General features: G+C 29.2%; 1 protein-coding gene and 1 pseudogene across 2 annotated transcripts; both read left to right on the top strand.

Moving 5' to 3' along the window:
- The first annotated feature begins 2,709 nt into the window (after window positions 1-2,709).
- On the top strand, window positions 2,710-13,462 carry LOC109806218 (1-aminocyclopropane-1-carboxylate oxidase homolog 12-like; annotated as a pseudogene). The gene is made up of 3 exons (XR_014433142.1): window positions 2,710-3,390; window positions 3,797-4,118; window positions 6,715-13,462. The product of XR_014433142.1 is annotated as a 1-aminocyclopropane-1-carboxylate oxidase homolog 12-like (transcript).
- A 2,882-nt stretch (window positions 13,463-16,344) lies between these two features.
- On the top strand, window positions 16,345-19,195 carry LOC109805443 (1-aminocyclopropane-1-carboxylate oxidase homolog 1). Its single transcript, XM_020367508.3, has 3 exons — window positions 16,345-16,938; window positions 17,293-17,614; window positions 18,743-19,195. Exons 1-3 carry the CDS (start codon window positions 16,403-16,405, stop codon window positions 19,001-19,003), a joined length of 1,119 nt encoding a protein of 372 aa, XP_020223097.1. The 5' UTR covers window positions 16,345-16,402; the 3' UTR covers window positions 19,004-19,195.
- Window positions 19,196-22,463: the final 3,268 nt, after the last annotated feature.

The following is a 22,463-nucleotide window of genomic DNA, read 5'->3' as shown; positions in this document are numbered from 1 at the left end:
CATTTGAATGGTTAATTTTTTATTAATGAAAATTAAAAGAGGCGCTTAATTTTCCTATTTTTCTCGGTTTTCCCCTTTTCAAAAGGTAAATCAAAAAAATTGGCTCCAAATTTGATTTTTTTTTTTTTTGAAATAGATATCACATAAACTTGGTTCGAGTCAACAATATATGCATTCTAGACGTCTAAATCATGAACAACAAATGGGAAATTGCAAAACAAACGATTCACAAGTGAATCGTGTAGTACAAGGTTTGATTCAGGTATATAAATGAATCACCTAACTATTGGTATCGTGGAGCATTCTTTTTGTATCTGTTTCATGATTTGAACCATATGATACATACGATTCTAAACATCTGAACAAGTGTTGAAGAATGACCATATTGGGAAGATCAAAGATCTCTTTTCAAATGACTAAGTGTCATGTCTCTCACCAACAACTATATCTTTGAAACCTATAAATACAAGAAGATTTGAAGATAAGCGAAGAACTTGTGAAAATTGTATAAATGCTCCTTAGCTGTGCAAAAACTCTAACAAATTAATCTCTCTAAGTCATAAATGTCTTGTAAAATCATCGTCCAATGGATAATAAAAGAAAGCCTAAGACTAGTCATCATTATCTAACAAGTTAACCCTTTTTAGAGTATACCTAAATATACATATCCTTTTTATGAGAATTAGTTGTAAACACTCAAACTTATTTTCCTTATAAGCCTAAGAGGCGAGTTAAAGAGTACCTGTTTAGCCAAATGACAAAGAGAAATATACTTGTTGTAGTTAGGAGTGACATAAAGAATACTTGTTTATAAAAGCTTTCAAGTTAATAGAATATTTCGAGTTCGAAAATAATTGGATGTAACTCAATTAAATGAACTAATATAAAAACATAAAGTGTTCTATTCTATGTTTTCCCTCATGCTTTCAAATGAACAATTTTTATAAACTTACATCTATTCATTTGCATAAAGCTTATAAAATACAACCACACGCATTCAATTTCCTTCTATGTGATTATTTAATCTTCAAAAAGGAGATGAGGGGTTGTGGCAAAAAGGAGGAGGATTAGTATGAGGAAAATGAGAAGGAGAAAGGTTGATATGAGGAGAATGAGAAGGGAAAGTTTTCTAGATTACTTAGAGTGAGGTAAGGGAAGGAGAATGAGTGTAGGAAGATGAGAATAAAGGTACTTTTGAAAAGAATAGGTAATAATAGATTTATGGGGTAAAATGAAAGGTGTAATTAGAAGTACTTGCTCATTATATATACATGCTTTAGACCCATAACCTTATGCGTGTAGCCTAGAAAAAGTGTTTGAAAGGTCTTAATAGTTTTGATACTCAAGTTTGAGATACCTTGGAAATATAAAAAATAATAAATTTTATTATTAAATACACCTCCATTAGTTAATAATACATCTCTCTTACTCATTTTATCTTTATTTATTTCCTGAATATCCTTTTCTAGAAATCATTTTTTAGAAAACAAATAAATACTTTCAAAAAATATTTTTCAGGAATATGTTGAAATGTAAAAATATACTATTAAAAAATATTTTCTGTAGAAGACTAAAAATATTTTTCTTCAAAAAAAATAATTTCTCAAAAATGTATTTTAAAAACTAGAAAGTACCTTTTTAGAATTGTAATAATAAAAAATATATTGTTACTAATTAATAATTAATTGGAAAATTAACAAGAGTCCCACTTTTTAAAACAATGTCTTCAAAAAAAAATCATAAAATTATATCTATATGTAACCAATCACTATAATAAAATAGACTTTTAGTGGCATTTAATATGACTTTTAGTGACAATAAAAATCGCTACAAAATCTTTTACCGGCATTTCACACATTAGCTATTGTATGCAGTGTCGTTAAAACATTTACCGGCAGTCAATGTAGGACTTGTAAGATGAGTACAAATACTCTTTAGTTACCTTATTTCTAATTGATGTGAGACTTAGAAGATGAAGGTTATCTTCTAAGTATATATTCTTTAATTTTTTAATTATCTTATCTCCTAAATACCAACTTAGAATAGTAAGTTATAGGCCTAACTCAACCTTATAAAACATACTTGTAAGGTGAGAGTTATCATTCACTTATATACTCTTTAATTATTTTATTTCCAGTCGATGTGGGACTTAATTTTTTTCTAACAAATAATTGTCGCTAATAGTAAATTTTGATATGATGTAAATATATTTTTAGTGGCCATTATATAATTGTCATTAATATTTTTATTAAATAATAAAATAGAGACAATTAATTTATTGACATTAAATAATTTTCGGTAATACTAAATTTTGTTGTAGTGAATGTTGAAGATATCATAAAAAAAATTAGAATTTAAATAATGTTGAAATAAAGAATACAAAAGATATTAGGGTTTAAAAATCATAAAAAGTGTTTTTGATAGCTGAAGAGAGAAAAAACAAAAAAAAAAAATAGAAGAATGAAGGTATGTCACCATAAGTGTGGTTAGTGAGGGAAATAGTAGTGAAAAAAAAATATTAACGAGGGGAAATGTTCATAACATTTGCCAAATAATAATGAGAACGACGTATTTCTTATCTCATTAATCACTAGTATTAAAATATGTTTGTTTGACTTGTCATACACCATTAAAACAGCCACGTTTTTAATCTGTTAACGTTAAATAAAATTAGGGTCATCATTATTTTTTTATTCTATCCCTTTGAACAAACTAAAAAAGATGCCTTGCTTCGTAAACAAATACATTTGTATGACTTTTTCCCTCATTGATGGTCACTTGAATTTAAAGATATAATTCCACACTATTCTCCAAGGTAGCCAATGCTATCTGCTAGTTCTCTCTCACTACAGTGGTCAAAAACACAAACCAGTTAGAGGAAATCATGGATTCAACTTATGACAGGAAAGCTGAAGTGAAAGCCTTTGATGATTCCAAAGTTGGTGTGAAGGGTCTTGTAGAGTCTGGAGTCACAAAGATTCCCCGCATGTTCCATTCTGGCAAGTTGGATACCATTCAAACCTTGGCCACTGATTCCAAATTGAGTGTCCCCATCATAGACCTCAAAGACATGCACTATAATACAGCTTTGCATGCAGAATTAATTTCCAAAATTCGAAGTGCATGCCATGAGTGGGGATTTTTCCAAGTCATTAATCATGGAATTCCAATCAGTGTGTTGGGTGAAATGATTCATGGAATTCGGAGATTTCATGAACAAGACAGTAAAGTAAGAAAAGAATTCTATACTCGGGATTTGAAGAAAAAAGTTTTGTATTATTCCAACATTAGCTTGTTGAACAGTGACCAACCCGTTAATTGGAGAGATACGTTTGGTTTTGCTGTTGCTCCTGATCCACCCAAACCTGAGGAAATACCATCTGTATGCAGGTTAGAGTTTAATTTAATTTGATAAAGTATCAGTTTAAAGATTTTTACAGTGTCAATTAGCAATTCTCTATTATGACTTCTTTTGAAAAAGTTATACTATTACAAAATTTAATTAACAATTTTCTATTATATGACAATCTATAATTGGATGAGAATATAAAAAAATCTTTATATTTTTTTAGTATTACAATTAAATTCTTTATAATTATATACCCCATATATATTATGAATATGAAAAGCTAAAGATAATGTTACAAGAAAAATATTTATTCCAGAAATTTAGTCACACTAGGTAGTTATACTTGTTACATTACATGACATTTAATGATGATCACAAGTACATTTCAGTTACGGATCCTGCTCATTTGAATTATTTATGTTTGTTGAGTTGATTACGTTTTTACAGGGACATTGCGATAGAATATTCAAAGAAAATAAGAGATTTGGGTTTTAGAATCTTGGAGTTATTATCAGAGGCTTTGGGACTTAATCCTTCTTACCTTAAAGAATTGAATTGTGGTGAAGGACTCTTTATTTTGGGTAACTACTATCCAACATGCCCTGAACCTGAATTAACTATGGGTGCTACCAAGCACACGGATGGTAACTTCGTGACTTTACTTCTACAAGACCAACTTGGTGGTCTTCAAGTTCTTCATCAGAATCAATGGGTCAATGTTCCTCCTGTTCATGGAGCTCTTGTTGTTAACATAGGAGATCTTCTACAGGTACATACTCCAAGTTATTATTGTTAAATATTAAAAGTTCGCATGCATTTTACTTTTGGTGTGTGTGAAACGTTTGATCGCATGCATTTTATAGGTTATTTGTATCAAGAATTTTGAAACAATCAAAAATCATAAAACAAAATTTAACATTTTTATTATTATTTTGGTTTAGCTTTAATTATACAAATTCTGAGTGAGGCCTGAGGGGAAAGGTTCATTGAAATCATCAATCACATGTAAAATATAAGTAGAGGGAATACGGACATGAAGGAATTTAATGATAAATAATATTGACAAGAATTTGGTTTTTAATTAGAATCGTGGGATATATATGTAGTTGATTTTCTCTAATGAGATAAGGTTGTTACCTTATTATATTCATGCTGGTGTTGAAAAATGTGGCATTATATTTTCTCAGTTTTGACTCGTAATGATTCAAAAGTATATATCTTCAGCAGCCACGTTGCAGCAAACTCTTATATTGGATGAAAATTTTAAATGAAATAATTTATTTATTTCAAAAAAATTTAAATTTTTTTAAATGAAATACTTTGTTTGGATGGAGAATTTATAAAGAAATTGAAATTTAAGCATATTTGTGATTTTTTTTTTATTTCACTTATATATTTTATCTTATTTCTTATCTTTTTATATTTTTAATTATTAAATATTTAAAAATATTTTTAAAATTATTAAATATTATTTAATATTAATTTTTAAAATTATTAAATATTTAAAATTTAGTTATTTATTTTTATAAAATTTAATTTAAGAATCTCAATATATAAATATATTTTTAAAATCAAATTTATCATGGTCGAATCAAATTATTATATCCAACTCAACAATTTAAAATTTAAAAATTTTGAATTGACTTATCCAAATAAAATATTTTAAAAATAATAAAAATTAAAATTAAAATAATTCAAATATTAAAAATTTAAAATTCTATTTATAAAATTTCTTGTTCAAAACACACCATTAGATTTTTAATTAGGCTCAAAGTCAATCCAACGGACTTTTTAACGTTTGATAGTTACAGCTGAATATATTGACTTTTATTTAATTGCAGAGAAAATAGTGACGAAGTTTCTATGAAGTTTCTTTTCTTGTCATGTACTTTTTCCTATTCCTAACAGTTTTAGAAATAATGATTTTTCTCTTTGGTATGATCTTAGTGATAAACACGTTTCTTAAACAATTACAAAAATGGTTGAGTCAATCTTTTCTATTGAAATCTAAAGTATTGTCTATAAATTCTCCAACTATATCTACTGGCACATATTTATTTAATTATATAGATAACTCTTTATGATATATATTTCTTGATAGGAACCAACATTAACAGTTATAAAGAAGAAAATAAATATAGTGAATAATGTTCATACCACAACGACAGCAACAATCTAATAATGTCAACCCTTCGAAGGTGATGAGATCTAAACCTATTAGGGAAAGAAACTAAAAAATAGGCTTAAAGTCCAAAAACAACAATAACCAACTCTTGGCAACACCCATAAAAGTACTAATAATAGTCTGATAGTCATTTTATTCTTGAATTATGTTTGGACCTTGAGTGAGTGTGACCCCCTTAAGTTGCTAACGTTTCTTGTCATAGTTGTTTTTTTTTTTTTTTTATCCATGAAATATTTATTACCGATGGTAGTGACCAATCTGCTCGTTACGTTAGAAGTACCTCAAAAAGTGAGATAGTTGATCTTGTCACAGTTGTTTACCTGCTTACAAAGAATACTCATTAGTTTAATAAAAACATATTTTTGGTTTTAATAAAATGACAGGAAACCGAATGTTACGTACTAAATCAAACTTTGAGTACAAGGTAGAAGGTTCTCAATATTAAACATATGTTTAATTCTATACTCTCATTAGTTTAATTACCATCTACCTCTAAAATTTGCGCACACCAGCATATGCACTCTATTTGTTTCTTTTTTTATTCCCATCCATTCTCGGAATGCTATTAAGTCCGGATACTCTAAAAATGAAAAAGTATCGGTGTTGTACTCGTATCAGACACTGATACGGCTCAGATACATAAGGATACATATTTCAGGAGTATATGATTATTTTTTATTTTTTATTTAAAAAATGTATTGGATACATACGACTTGGATACATTTTTTTATCCAAATATTCATTTTATTAATATTAATATTTTTATTTTTATTTTTAAAATTTTTAAACAGAAAAATCTTTTAAAAGTTAATGTGCGTATTCAACAAAGACATGTTTCTCTCTTTTTTTACTACCAATATTTTATATTTATATAAAAAAAATTATTTTTTTTTAACGTATCATATCCTTAATTTTAAAAAATAATTATAATCTTGTATCCGTTTTATATCGTATCCGTATCGTACTAAGCATCTAGTTTATGGTCAGAATGTTTTAGTATATCCTTTTTGCTTTATTATCTTTAGTTGAGTTTTTCGTTGTTTCTCTGGTTGTGTTTTTTCTCCATAAACGTCTGATTGATTAAACACCTGAATTCAGTGAAAGCAAATCAATTTCATTGCTCCTTCTTTGACACAATATGTCAGAATAGCACTAATCAATTTAGTTCATGCTGGTGCAGCTTATCACAAATGACATGTTCGTCAGTGTTTATCACCGAGTCTTATCAAACAAGTCAAGCCCAAGAATTTCCTGTAGCCAGCTTCTTTGTAAATTCACACGACCCAGTTGAGGGTACATCAAAGGTGTATGGTCCAATTAAGGAACTGCTTTCAGAAGAAAACCCACCTATCTACAGGGACACTACCTTAAAAGATTTCATGGCATATTATTATGCAAAGGGCCTTGATGGGAACTCTTCTTTGGACCCCTTCAAGCTGTGAATCAAACATAGGAATGCACTCTTTTCATGGATCTGGCTGCTCTATTTATTTGAATAACAAGCCATTTCCTGGTTTACCCTGTTAAGTGACCTTCATATATATATATATATATATATAAAAACAGCATCAAGTTTTTGAGACCGAATAAATTTATCTATTTTGACATTTTTTTTCTAAAATAACTTTATACTATGTTTGGTGGTTGTACCTGCCTAAAGGGCACACTAGTAATCTTCTTGTATTCTGAGGGTCGAACGAGTACTCCGATCGAATATTTCGATGAGGGGAAGAAACCTGCAAAAGGCACTTCGACGCTCAAGTCAGGACAAAGCACAGACATCGATAGTAATTAATGAACAGTGACGTTACCTCGTGACATGCACTATTTATACTGACATTTATGAGCCCGGATTCCCATGGATCCTGCAACAGGATTACCAGATTAGGTAATACGTCTCTAATCGGCTTGCTAATGTGATTAGCTCTTAATCCTTGATTATGGGTTAATCCTTGATTCATATTAATAGGAATCTAGGCCTATGGATCATTTAGCGGCCGAATGATAATCGGCCACCTGGTTCGGCCATTTAGGTGCCGATTAGGTAATTTGCATACAAAATTAATTTTCACATATCCGATTTTAAAATTTTTTATAAGGGATCACATCACTCCTTCGCCCCTTCTCTATTTCTCCTTTTCATTGAACCGCTGACACTGTTAGGCGTTTTCACCATTTTTTTTCTCCTTATCTCTGTCACGGTCTCTCATTCTCACATTTTCATTGTTCACTCAAATTGTGCCCTGCACCATTTTCACGATTTTCACCGTCATTTACCACATTGAGGTTAGTGTACCACATTTAGGTTCTCACATTGTCACCACTAGTTTTGTGTTCATCGTTCTTGAAGAAATAGTGAATAATTCGCATTTCCTATTTCTAGTTAAGAAATTGATAATATTGCACTTTCTATTGCAAGGTATAGGGTTTTAAGCATTGTAGAATTCTATATTCAAATTTTGAAATTAGGGATATATATGTAATACTAGGGACAAGTGGAAGCGCCAGAAAATTGCTTCTCGTTGAAAAACACCCATTCTGCAATCGACCATGGAGTTGTAATTATAATTGCTCCATTGGGAAGGTTATGTGTAAGTCTTCAAATATAATTTTTGTTTTGTATTTATTCGAGCGTGCGCACATGGGCTTTGGATAGGACGTTTAATGAACCATTAATTGTACTAATATTTAAAATTTAAACCATTAATTGTTATTTTATAGGTGAAGGAATAAAGACAAATCAATTGTGCAACTGGGGATGAAAGTTTTGGTAATACCTTGATGACTTAATATCTAGTATGGGAAAAAGCTCATCCATGATTTGCTATATTTATTATTAGCTAACTATAATTAGAGTGAAACTATTTAAAATTTTTCTATTTCTCATTTTATATACAGTAATGTCATCAATTGTATATAATTTTTAAATGTTTACCAAGCAAACAATGTCAGAGTGAAACAATGTGTAGAGAACTAATCATTTTCATTAAACCAATTTCTATTAATATAGCTTGTGATACTGTAATAGTGTTTTCTAATGTTGGCAAAAACAAAGTGTTCCAATATTTTTTTTAAAGTAGCTGCACTACACAACGTGGTTTCTTTGCAATAGTAGAAATTATATTTTGATTGTTAGCAAATGATTTTTAGTATATAGCTATCTCTTTTTTTCAGTAGAGTCCGTATTTTTTATTTATATCATTATCAGATCTCAATGTTGAGACTTAGAATATTTTGATCATATTTATGACCTGCAAGTTTTATATGTCCACTAATGCCAAAGTCTGGGTGTTGTCCCACAAATACCTGAATATAATGCATATTTTAAGTGCCTCACGTTTCTAAATAAATTGATGAATGGTTTCAAATTCCATGTTGGCAAGGGTGATACTTCTATTAGGTATGATAATTGGACTAATGTTGGCAAGATGTGTAATATGATGACAGTATAGTTTATATGAAAGATGGCATTATAGTTCATCCACATGCAGCGTCAAAAATTATAAATATCTTTCACTTATTAATTAATTCAACATTTAATATGAATTAAAATAGGACTCAAATGGGTTATTTTTTTATACGTGTTTTGGATTTTGCTACTTTAATTTTTATTTACTTGTTTATGAGTTTTGGAACAAAATAAAGTGATAGATTCTTTACGAGAAGAATCCTTGTATCTTGCAAGATTACTAATTGAAATAAATAATAATTGTTATATATAAAAGAGTGATTTTTAATATCATTTTAAAAATAGGTTCATGTATTTTAGTAATTTTAGAAAAATTAAAGGTAAGTTTATCCTGTTAGTTAATTTGTATCATTGTTGTTTACTTATTGCAAAATGACATTGATATTGCTCTTATTATCTCAATGAAATTTCTAAATGTGAAGTTAGTTAATTTACATTAATTATTATGAAATAAATTATTGTGTTTCTTGATTAGGGTTGAAATAAATTATTGTTTCTTGATTAGGGTTACTCAATAACATGATTACTTTTATTTTCAATGTTGCTTGGTGATTGATTGAGCCTTGATATTGGAATATACAATCTGTAACGTTGTTGTTGTTGCTCGTGGTATAACCCCCAATTTAGTATGTGCCATTTTAATTCTTGTATTGGATTTTTGCTTGCTTATATTGATTTTTTTCCCTTTTTTTCAATAAAATAAGTAATTTATAACACTTGTTTTTCTAACTTGGTGATTTGGTTTTTCATCAATTAATATGATATTAAATTAGTTGGAAAAATATTGTTTAGAAATATTAGTTAATAAATACATTGGATTAGAAATAAAATAGTTTAAATATTAAACATTACTATTTTAAACCCTTTAATAGTTTTAACTTTATATATTTCTTCTTTGACTTTTATGAGTACCATGAAAAAAATTAGATACCTTATTTTCTAAATGGGATAGGGTCACACACCTTGTATAAAATAGTGAGATTGATATGCATGGTCTATTTTTTTTTTATGAAGAACAGAAGTTATGGACAATAGTTGGTTATTGAATTGAAGTTGGATAAGTATGTCACGCGTGAGTGATTAGTATGAGACTGGAGTGAAATATTTTCTTGAATATGTACTACAGAATGCTAATGATGATATGAATGGAAAGTTTTCCTGCCCTTGTGTTAATTGTTGTAATACAACTCGCTTTGAACTTGATGTTATAAGGGAACATCTTCTATGTGATGAGTTTCTTAAAATTTATACACGTTGGATATGACACGGTGACAATATTGACATTCCAAGTGTGTCAGTCGAAACTCAAACTCAAACTTTTACACAAGAGGTAGATATGAGTGATCGACTAGAGGAGATGATTCGTGATGTGGGTCCAGAATCATTCAAGCAAGCACATACATATGAAACTTTTTGCAGTGATTCAGAGCAGTCGTTGTATCCAAACTACACAAAATTCACAAGATTGTCTATGGTATTGAGATTGTTCAATCTAAAGGCAATAAATGGGTGGAGTGATAAAAACTTCACAAAATTGTTAGAGTTTCTAAAAGAAATGCTTCTAGAGGGTAACACATTGCCCAATCGTAACTACGAGGCGAAAAAGGTGTTGTGTGCCATGAGTTTGGAGTATAAGAAGATACATGCGTGCCCAAGTGATTGTATATTGTATCATGGTGAGTTTGAAGGTTTGCATTAGTGTCCAAGATGTGGATTGTCACGATATAAAAAGAAGCAGGATGATTCTGATTATGATGTGAGCATTAAGGGTTCTCCAACAAAGGTTTTATGGTATTTGCCAATTGTTCCGAGATTAAAGCATCTGTTTTCTAATGCAAATGATGTGAAGCTAATGAAATGGCATGGATATGAAAGGAAGTGTGATGGATAACTTATCGAACAAATTGCTTGTAGTGGAAAAAAATTGATTCTATATTTCCAGATTTTGGCAAGGAGCAAATAAATGTCAGGCTTAGATTAGCTACAAATGGAATGAATCTGTTTAGCGACTTAAGTACTAAGCATAGTTCATGGCTTGTTTTGTTGATAATTTACAATTTACCTCCGTGATTGTGCATGAAGCGTAAATATTTAATGTTGTCTATAATGATTTCTGGTCCAAGGCAACCAAGAAATGACATTGATGTATATTTAAGTCCATTGGTTGAAGACTTTAACAAATATTTATAGATCGATCACCATTGTCACCAGAAGACATAAACATCATTAGGGAGCAATGAACTACATATTTCATTGAAACATTGACTAGTTAGAACTTATACTTTATGAAATACTTATTGTGTATACATTTATGTATTGGATATGTTTCAAAAAAAGTTCTCTTGTATTTTGTATGTATTGTAGACCATTGAAAATATATCAACTGCCTGGTATTAATTTGCAGGTTTTGTTCAAGAACCTTCTCAAAAGCAAGCTAATCATTTTTAAAAAATTCACAACTTTTAAGATCGGTCATGGTAATAGCCGATCTTAAAAGTCAAGCTTTAAAGATCGGTTTTAAGATCGGCTATTACCATGATTGATCTTAAAATTTGCACTTTTAAGATCTTTTATTAGCATGACTGATCTTAAAAGTTTACTTTTATGATCGACTATTAGCATGATCGATCTTAAAATTATACTTTTAAGATCGATCTTAAAAGTAGGACTTTTAAGATCGATGACTTTTAAGATTGACTGCATAACCAATCTTAAAAGTCTAACTCTTAAAAATAGCAAGGTTCCTAGCTAACATAGTGACCAAATGGTTGCCATCCAAATCACTGACCATTTAAGACTATTTAGACTACTACAATTTGGTAGTCCAACAAACTGGTGAAAATTGTCATCGCAAGAAACATGAAGAGCAGAAGTAAAATCACACCAATGTAAACAAAGTGTCCAAATTCTATGAGAAAAGTAGCATTCAAACAAGATATAGGAGGTACTTTCCTCACTAAAACCACACCAAGCACATAAACTAACATTACTTGATAAGACGTTCCTTCAAATAAGGTTTTGTTTACTTGGTATTCCATCTTTAGTAACTTTCCACCGCCAATTGTCTTTGGAATTCACCTGTAAAAAAGTTGATTGCAATTCTCGTTGTAGTAAAGTTAGTTGGTCAAACTCCCTGAGTAATAATATTGAGATTCTTTAATATAAATTTTAAAAGATATAAGAGTTTTTTTTTAAATTTTAATATTAAAAGAAAGGAGCATAACAAATTCATATATTCAATAAAATAAATATTAAGAAACCAAATAATGGAGAATAATATTACAGTACAAAATTCACTTCTATATTCTAATTTTTAAGACTATTAATTAATTAATTAAATAAAATTATTTCCAAATGAATAATATTAATAAATAATAAATTATTTAATATAAAATAATAAATGATTTTTAAACATAATCTACTTGAAATTTTAATATTCAGTTTCAATAAAAAATTGTACATGTTAAATCATAGTTTTAAAAACCGGACCGGTCATCGAACCGGTTAAGGTACTGGGTCAGTGGGTCAAAGGTTGAACCGGTGGGTCACTAGTTGAACCGCATGACTCGGTTTTTATTTATTTTTATTAAAAAAATATTCATATTAAATATATTTTATACTTATAAATTTTAATAAATTTATATCTTATTTTAAATTTCAATTTTTCTATCTTATTTAAAATTATTTTTATTTTTATTTTGTAAAAAATATATAAAAAATTACATATTAAACTGTATATTAATACAAATTAAAAATATAAATAATATGTACATATATAATATGCTTGCAATTGATATCACAAAATAATATATGTAATATTTACATATATATTATATTATTAAATATATAATATAAAATTAATAATATACTATAAAAGTTATTTAAGTTGTATATTATATAAACAAATACATTAGAACAAGTAGTTATTGTTATATTTAATAAGAATCTTTGTTCTTCTATTAAAAGATTCAATTTTCATTATTATTTTTGTGGTTTATGGCCCCTTAAAAAATAAAAAATTAAAAAAATAATAAAAAAATTAAAAAAAAAAAAAAGTGGTTGAACCGGTTTGACCCACCGGTTCACCGGTTGAACCGAAAAATTGACCGGTTCAATCCGGTTTGAAACGGGTCGACTGCAACCGATCCAACTTAAGGTTCGGACCGACTGGACCACCGGTTCCCGATCCAACCGGTCCGACCGGCCGGTTCGGTCCGGTTTTTTAAACACTGTGTTAAATTACTAATTAATAAGTATATATATTCGTATTTACTAATTTAATGCATCATCTTTTTTTAGTACATAATTCTTCATAACAAACTAAATAATTTAGAAATCAAATTACTTATTCATTCTTATTACCTTGAATCCAGTTTATTCTGAATTAACATCATATATATATATATATATTTAAATTTATGAAAATAAAAATAGTTTAATTATCAATTTATTACTGTTCAATTTTACCAATAGTTCAATTGATAAAAAAGAGATCAAAAAATGAAAAATAATTTGAGTATAAAATTCACTTCTATAATTTAATTTTTAAGATTATTAATTAATTAATTAAATAAATTATTTCTAAATAAAAAATATTAATAAATAATAAATTATTTAATATAAAATAATAAATAATTTTTAAACATAATCTACTTAAAATTTTAATTTTAAGTTTTAATTCAAAATTGTGCATGTTAAATTACTAATTAATATGTATATAAGAGATTTTAAACAAACTAAAATCTCATCGTGACAGATAATAAAAGATCAAGGGAGCTGAGTCAAAGAGAGAGAGAGATCCAGGAGTAATATTTATCTTCCCTTTAAAAAAACTATTTGAAAATACTTGTGCATGTGGAATCATTTAATGAAAAATAAGATCCTTTACGCAAAAAATATTCCAAATCCCAAGGAATGTAGTATTATTGGCATTTATTTTTATTTTTTTGTTAAAAGACAAATTCCATGTTCTATATATACATTATTAAATTTGCAGCACCTCATACCACGAACGCTTCAGTGTAGCAAATAACGAATCACACAGTAAAATAGAGCAATTTGTTTTCTAGGTTATTCTAAATTAACATGAATATATATATATATATATATATATATTAAAATTTATGAAAATAAAAATATTTTAATTATGAATTTATTACTGTTTAATTTTATTAAAATATATTTACATTTCAATAGTTTAATCGATGAAAATAACATTTTATATAAAATATTAATAATATGAGAATAGGTGTTATAATTCATTGAAATTTAGATTGTGAAAGATGTACAATATTATTTTCTTTGTCTAATCAGAGATAATGTTTAACTTTGTAAGATATAAAAGCAAATTGAATGTTATTATGTAGATTAACGAAGATGGAATATTGATTGTTAAAATGTTTGTTATAAAAAATAAAAAATAATATTTAATTATTATTTATTAAAATTAATGACATAAAAGATAAAAAGAGAGAGATTTGTAATTATTATACAAAGATAATTTAAAATAATATATAAGTAAATTTGTTGACCTGATATATTAGAGATATTTTAAGTTGAAATGTTAACATAATAATAAAAAGTAATTTAATTTTTAATTATAAATAAATAGATAGCTCTTTCGATCATGAATTCATCGTTAAAATATCTCTATATTGAGTGAGAGAATTTGTGACAAAAAGTTTAGATTTGGAAGATAATTTACCTCAAAATCCGTTATGAAATAACCTAAAATTACACAAATTATCAAAATCCGTCACAAAGTTGTCACTATGAGCTAGAATTGTTGTTCTCTCACAAACTTTCATCACAAATTCTAACTTCTCTGATCTAACGAATTTAAAAATTGAGAAGTCAAAATTGTGGATTTCACCTTATAAAAAAATTAAAATTAAAATTTAGGCAAAAAAATATTTTTTTATCAATTAATATAATAAAAAAACTTATAATTAAAATTTGAAAAGACTTTAACTTTTTAATCCACGTGACTTCAATATCATTGTTTTAATTAAAAGTAATACTAAGTCAATGTCAATTATATGAGTGTTATTATATAATTAAAACGATACAAGAGAAGCACCACGGTGTCAAATCAAATAAAAAATATTAAGAAAAATTATAACAATATTAATTACAGTTAATTACTATACTACTATAGTTATATAAAATCTATGAACTACGAATAATTTAAACAATATCAAGCCCACAAACATGGGTTGCATGGTAGCTAGTCAGGTATTCTATAAGAAATTAATCTTTTATATTTAAAATAAAAAATTCTGTAGAAAACAAAAGAAGACAATCCGTGTACTTTGCATTATAACTCAGAAATTAAAAATATAAGATAATTATTATAAAAATTATCTACTGTGTATTATCAATATTAACATGAAAATAAATTATAAATATGATAGAAAATTATACAGAAATTTTGAATATATAATAATTCAAATAATAAAAAATCAATTGTATTTATATATACTATAGATTATCCATATTAGGATAAAACAAATTACAAATATAATAAATTATAAATTCAGATAATTTACTTAAATTTAAATTAGTGTATATATTTTGGAAAAAAAACAACAATATTACAAAAATAAAAATATTATAGTGTAAAAAAATATTTAATTGAATGAGTGCAAAAAAAAAAATAGAAAAGTTCTTTTCACTATTAGTATATTTAATTTAAATTTATATATTTTTCATTTGAGTTTCATGTGTTTGATCCCGTGAACCTTGAAAAGTCAAAAGTGACTTCTTATCTCATTTGCATCATTGTTTGGTCAGCTGGGGCCTTAACATCGAATCATATTAGCCACAAAAAAATGTCACGTTTTTATTCTGTCTTTGAGAAATTCAAGTATTCATATCTTATTATTTTGTCTGGATGAGAGAAAACAATGTTTATATTAAATTAAATATGCTTTTGATTGCATGTGGAACAAAAAAAAAAAGTCACTTACTAAACATGTTTCTATCTTTCCTCGAGGGTTGTTTGGAATTTGGGTTGATATATTCTTAGAAAATTCTATCCTAAATTACTCTTTAGTCACTTTTTTTTTATTGAATTGATTCAATTTGGTCTTTTAACTATCAATATATTCAATTTGGTTCTATAAATTTTAAAAGTAAATGCTGTAGTTTCGTCTAATTGAAACAACCAGTGTTTAATTGGACAAAAGTAACAACAACCTTACATCATTTTTTTGAAAAAGAGATTAAATTAAATTTTTTTAACAATTGGTTGAGCAAATTGAAACAATTAATTAAAAATAGGATAAAACAGTAATTTTAAAAAAAATCTAACTTTGTTTTGTTATTTATTCAGTTCTCGGTGCTTTGATTGTGTATGCATCAGAAACAGACACTGCTGTTTTGCTAGTTTACTCTCAGTATGGAGGTCAAAAGCACAAACCAAACAGAACCATGCACTGATTCCAATTATGATAGGAAAGCTGAACTAAAAGCATTTGATGACTCAAAAGCTGGTGTTAAAGGTCTTGTAGATTCTGGGGTGAAGAAGATCCCACGCATGTTCCATTCTGGCATTGACATAACTGAGAACATAGCCACAGACTCAAACCTGAGTGTTCCTGTCATAGACCTTAGAGACATACACAACAACCTGGCTCTGCGTGAAGCAGTTGTCACCAAAATTCGAAGTGCATGCCATGAGTGGGGACTTTTCCAAGTGGTCAATCATGGAATTCCAATTAGTGATATGGATGAGATGATTGATGGAATCCGAAGGTTTCATGAACAAGATACTGATGTAAGGAAACAGTTTTACTCTAGAGATTTGAAAAGCAAAATTTTATATTATTCCAATACTAGCCTCTTCCTAGACAAATTTGCTAACTGGAGAGATACAGTTGGATGTTCTATGGCTCCTAATCCACCCAAGCCAGAGGAATTGCCTACAGTATTTAGGTAATGAGTTAATACTTTATTATTTAGATTTTATCTATAAAGCATTGATACTTCAATTTGTTTTACCTATTCATATCTTATATGTCTATCGTATCTATGCATCATAGAATTTTATAGTGGTATATAATTTTGTGATAATGGTTGCTCTTTTTCTTTGTATCTTCTATTGCATATCTAGGTGGTTACCTATTATATGTTGGAAGAACATTTTTTCATGTAACTTAAGTTATCCAATCATAAATTTCAAGTTTGGTGTATGGTTTTTTGAAGAATTAGGCACTTGAGGCACTTCAGTTTCAGAAATTGTTAACTTGAAGTATTTGAATTCTTGATGAATTGTTTATGTACTTGCAGAGACATAATTATTGAATATTCCAAGAAAATAGTGAAACTGGGTTGTGCAATTTTTGAGTTATTGTCAGAGGCTCTTGGCCTTGATCCATCTTATCTCAAAGAGTTGAATTGTGCTGAAGGACTTTTCATTCAGGGTCATTACTATCCACCTTGCCCTGAACCTGAATTAACTTTGGGCACCTCCAAGCACACTGATGTTGCCTTCTTGACAATACTTCTACAAGACCAACTGGGTGGTCTTCAATTTCTTCATGAGAATCAATGGTTTAATGTTCCTCCTGTGCACGGAGCACTTCTTGTAAATGTAGGAGATTTTCTGCAAGTAAGTATTAGAATGGTAATAAGTATTTTCTGCAGTTTAGATAATTGTATTAAGATTACTCCAAAAGATGAAATATAAAATCCAAATCTAGTGAGATAGTTTTATGGTTTTGGTTAGGTTTTTAATTATGTAAGTCAAAAGAAGTGAGCATTATTTTTATTTTTTACCATTAAATGAAGAAAAAACTTAAGGAATATGCAAGGCCTTGAGAAAGAAAATCCTGGGAGGGAAAGATTAACTTAGATTTGTCAAAGATGGGTTATCATGGCATATATGACCACTATCCTTTTGTGCTATATTTTTCCTTGATATGGCTTTCAGTTGTTCATAAGCAATTAACATTTTACTTTACATTCCATGCACATGGACCGCTGACATAATTCTAGGTGATCATTGGTCACAATTTGCTAATGTAGCTATATTTGCTTATAAAATAAAAATATAGTGATAGTTTGCTTTGCTGTGATTTTTTCTGCCATTTTTTATTATGGACTTCTTCCTTTAAATAACACTATTTTTCCTGACATGAGGAGAAAGGAAAATTATACTCATCTTAAGTAATTGCATTTCTCTTTAACACAGCTTACTCGTATTAGAATTTAAAAGAAAATAATTGAATGGAAACAGGGTTGTCAATGCATAATCTTCAACATTCAGCATAAATGGCAACAGAAAAAAAAACACCTGTTTTGAAAAAAAAAACTCAGATTATTCAACAAATGTCACGTGTAAGCTTGATCTGTTCCTTTATCTTAATCCAGACTTTGTGTATACCTGCATAAGTCAGTGAGTGTTCTGACATTATATTCATTCCCATAATAGCTCTGAAATTCTTCTGTTTCATCAGTATCCATTTCTCCAATGTCTTCCTAATCCAAGTTTATCATGTTACTCCTTAGACACAACACAAATCCCTCTTAATTGTTCAATAAACATTATACTGTGTCCCCCATATAATAAGGTAGGTTGTTATGAACATTAAAAGAAGAGGAAATTATATGCGATCACACCTAACTATGAGATGTTAGTGTAATTTACTTGAAATTAAGAAAAAGTTACTTTGATATATTTCTTCATCGATACAGTTTGTGTTGAATATATTTGTTAATTTCCTAGCTATTGTTGCAGCTTATAACGAATGACAGATTTGTGAGTGTTTATCACCGGGTCTTAGCAAGTCATGGAGGGCCAAGAGTTTCAGTAGCTAGCTTCTTTTCAGGTTCGCAAGATCCAGATAAAGCTAAATCGAAGGTTTATGGTCCAATTAAGGAATTATTATCAGAAGATAACCCACCAATCTATAGAGACACCAGCATAGGAGAGATCATGGCACACCATTTTGCTAAGGGGCTTGATGAGAACCACGCCTTGCTGCCTTTCAGATTGTGAAAATGAACAAATTTCGACCTATAACAGAACTTGATAATATTTATGAACACCAGATTCTCATGTAGGTGACTGTAATGTGTTATTTCTTATGCTTTTTTGTGTATTAATTTTCCATAACATGTTATGTTTGTAAATCAGCAGTATTTAGTAATGTGATCACAATAAAAGTCTATTTGGAATTTTGGATATAAATTAGATATTTTTTATTTTCAGTAAAGAAATTTTTAAAAATATTTTTAAATTTGTATTCGATCGTTGAATTTAAAATTCTTTATGCATAGATTAAATCTGTAAATTTTTAAAAAATTTGAAAATTATGTGATACTTCGTTTCATTATTTCAAATCAACGTATAAAATGATTTTATGATTATCCGTCAACCTGAATTAATAAAATGAAGTATCAGATGATTTTCAAATTTTTTTAAAATTGCATACTTGATTTAGGCATTAAGAACTTTAAATTTAATCAGTTGGATGATTGAAATTTAATGTAAAACATGAATTATTAAATAGACTTATTCTTAAAGTAAATAGATCCCTTCTCATATATATCTCGTAAGTATATACTTTTATATCAAATGATCTTTAATGTTTATAAAGAAGAGGGAAAAAAAATAACTTTGATATTTTACGGATTTATGAAAAGAGATACAAAATTTGACTAAAAATAAAAATTTTCAATATATCTTAAATTTACATGTAATATTAATAAATACAAATTATTAAATGACGTGATGAGTGAATAAACATGTTTGTGTTTGAATCTATAACAATACATAAAATAAATTTATCATTTTTGTGTATACAAATTTTAAGACGTTTTTAACATTTATTTATTGTAATAACTGCATAATAATTTTTTTTAATACTTTTGCTTATTTATTATTTTTAATGTAAATTTAATTAACTTACTTCAAATTTATTATGTGTATAATCTGTAATTTTTTGTGCATTTGATTTATTTTATTATATGTAATTTGATATTTGTAACGATCTGTCGAGGTCCCTACACTTAGTGAAATCGCACCAAATACTAGTGGACTAAGAAAATATATTAAAACTGGATAACTCATATATACATGTATATATAAAATAATAATAACTATGTTTCTATGTACAAAATATATACCCATATATGTACAGTCATTCCAAAAATAATATCTCCCTAGTGCTGGTCAAGCACAGACAAAACAATTACCCAAAATGGTAACTTTGACACTCAGACAAAACTCCACATCATGCAGCAATCACAGCAACCAGCTCCAACCTAACTCTAATCTGCTCCCATACATAGTATGATCATCGCAATCCATCCACATGAAAATAGAAGGGTAAGCTAGAGTTCAAAAATCGATCATGTAAGCATACAAATAAATGTCTATGCTACACCATTATCAAGTTACCAATCATACTCATAGAGCCACACCATACACTCTATCCAATACTACTCATGCATAAAATACAACTCAACAATCATGAAGTCAAACACCATACACTTCATCATAACAGAATTCATGCAATAATGGCAGTATCATGACAGATATCAATGCATATCAATCATCTAATGTGTCGCCACGTATTCACCTATGAGATCTCCCTAACAACAGAGCAGTATAAGTGACATCCCATTCCTACTGAAACCACCCCAACCGTTTTCACGCCCAATGCGCCCGCTCGGTCACAACTAATCAGGATATAAATCCTCACTCGAGTTTACTCGGATGATGTCACTTACACACTTGGAAGTTTGGTTCCACCATCAGGTATAACACAGCTAGGTACAAGCTTACCACGACCTTGACATGCATTACCAAGTCACTTGTGGAGTTCTCCCACCGACTATCCACAAGGAACCACGCAGCTTTCCCAGTACTTGGTTAAGGGAATAACCCTCGACCTCATACCCCACTCCAACACTAGCTAAGGACTTAGATGAGACTCACCCAAACCAGTGGCTTATCCAAGCACCACTCTCAAGAGACTCTATGTGAGCTCTTCTAGTTCGAAAACATTTTCCCTCTCCTCAAGTCCTAGGCTAGACACATGCCATAAGGCATCACATGCAATAATGCATCATACATCATACATGGTCAATCCACCATCATGATCAATATCATCCTCATATGAACATATACACATGTCATATCATGTTCAAACATTCATATATATCATTACCAAACATACATATGAATCATACATCATCATACATCATATATCATATATACATGATCCAACTTCAACCTTAAACATGCAAAAGAATCAATTTCAATCAATATCATTAAGCATACTTACACTCGACGCAATTAGCTCGCGCCCGACCTAAATCCAACTCGAGAGCTCTAAAACTCATCCACGCCTAGCGCAGTCAGCTCGCACCCAACCCAAACCCAACCCGAGAGTCCTAAGACTCTCCCACGCCCAACATGGAATTTTCGCGCCCGACGTCAATCAAACAGAGACCTCAGGGGTCTCCACGCCCGACACACCTATCCTGCGCCCGGTGCCATATCAGTAAAACACCACACCAAGCCACTATCTGATATCGCGCCTGGCGTGGCTCTCCTCACGCCCAACGTGACTCATCTAGAGGCTCCCATCTCAAATTGCACCCCGCACAACTACCCTCGCGCCCGGCGTGATTGAGAAATGGCTGCCTCTAATGACTACATGCCTGACGCCAAGAGCATGCGCCCGACACAAATTCAAACAGCAGCCTCCTAAAACTTAGAAAATTCCATCAAAACCTGAAAGTCAGGAGATCCAACCACATGGAATCCAAGAAACACAATACATAGACTCCATAGAATTAGAAAACGTTCTCAGATTCAACATGCACCCACCTGATGCATTAAAATCACCAAAAACCTCATTTTTCCCAAAACCCCGAAAAGTGAGAAGTTCTTCAATTCAACCATTGATTCTCCAAATTCATTCACCAATTGAGTTCCTAAACACACATGCAACCAATCAATCTACATTCTAGCTTCCCTCACCTGAAGATTGACTTAGAACAGCCAATAAGATGATGAAGAAGAAGAATCTCCCTCAAAGCTCGTCCCGCGAACTTCAATCCTGCAAAAACAAGCTTCATAGCCTGAATTCCAAGAAAAGACAGAAAGGATTAGTGATCTAGAGAAGAAGAAGAATCAAACAGAGAAATTAGGGAGAGAAAAGGAGCTCACGGACCTACAATCCTTCTCTCTAGATTTCTTTGAGAATGAGCTTATGAGGCTCTATTCTCAGAGAAAACCTTATATACTCTTCTCTCTAGCACCCACTAAACCTTGTACCAACTTACTATGTTATATATTTGTTGTGCAACAAATCAAATTAAATCAATTATAATTTGATGTTTTTTTATTCATTTTGTATACAGATTTATATGAGTCTTTTAGATATTGAAAAAAAAATATGTTGAAAAAAAAACTCAAAATAAATATGTAATTTTTTTTTCTTTTT

This window comes from Cajanus cajan, chromosome 4 (assembly GCF_000230855.2).
Source record: "Cajanus cajan strain Asha chromosome 4, NIPB_CcT2T_4, whole genome shotgun sequence".
Lineage (NCBI taxonomy): Eukaryota > Viridiplantae > Streptophyta > Magnoliopsida > Fabales > Fabaceae > Cajanus > Cajanus cajan.
The sequence above is the reverse complement of the archived record's forward strand: the minus strand, read 5'-3'. Positions and strand labels throughout refer to the sequence as shown.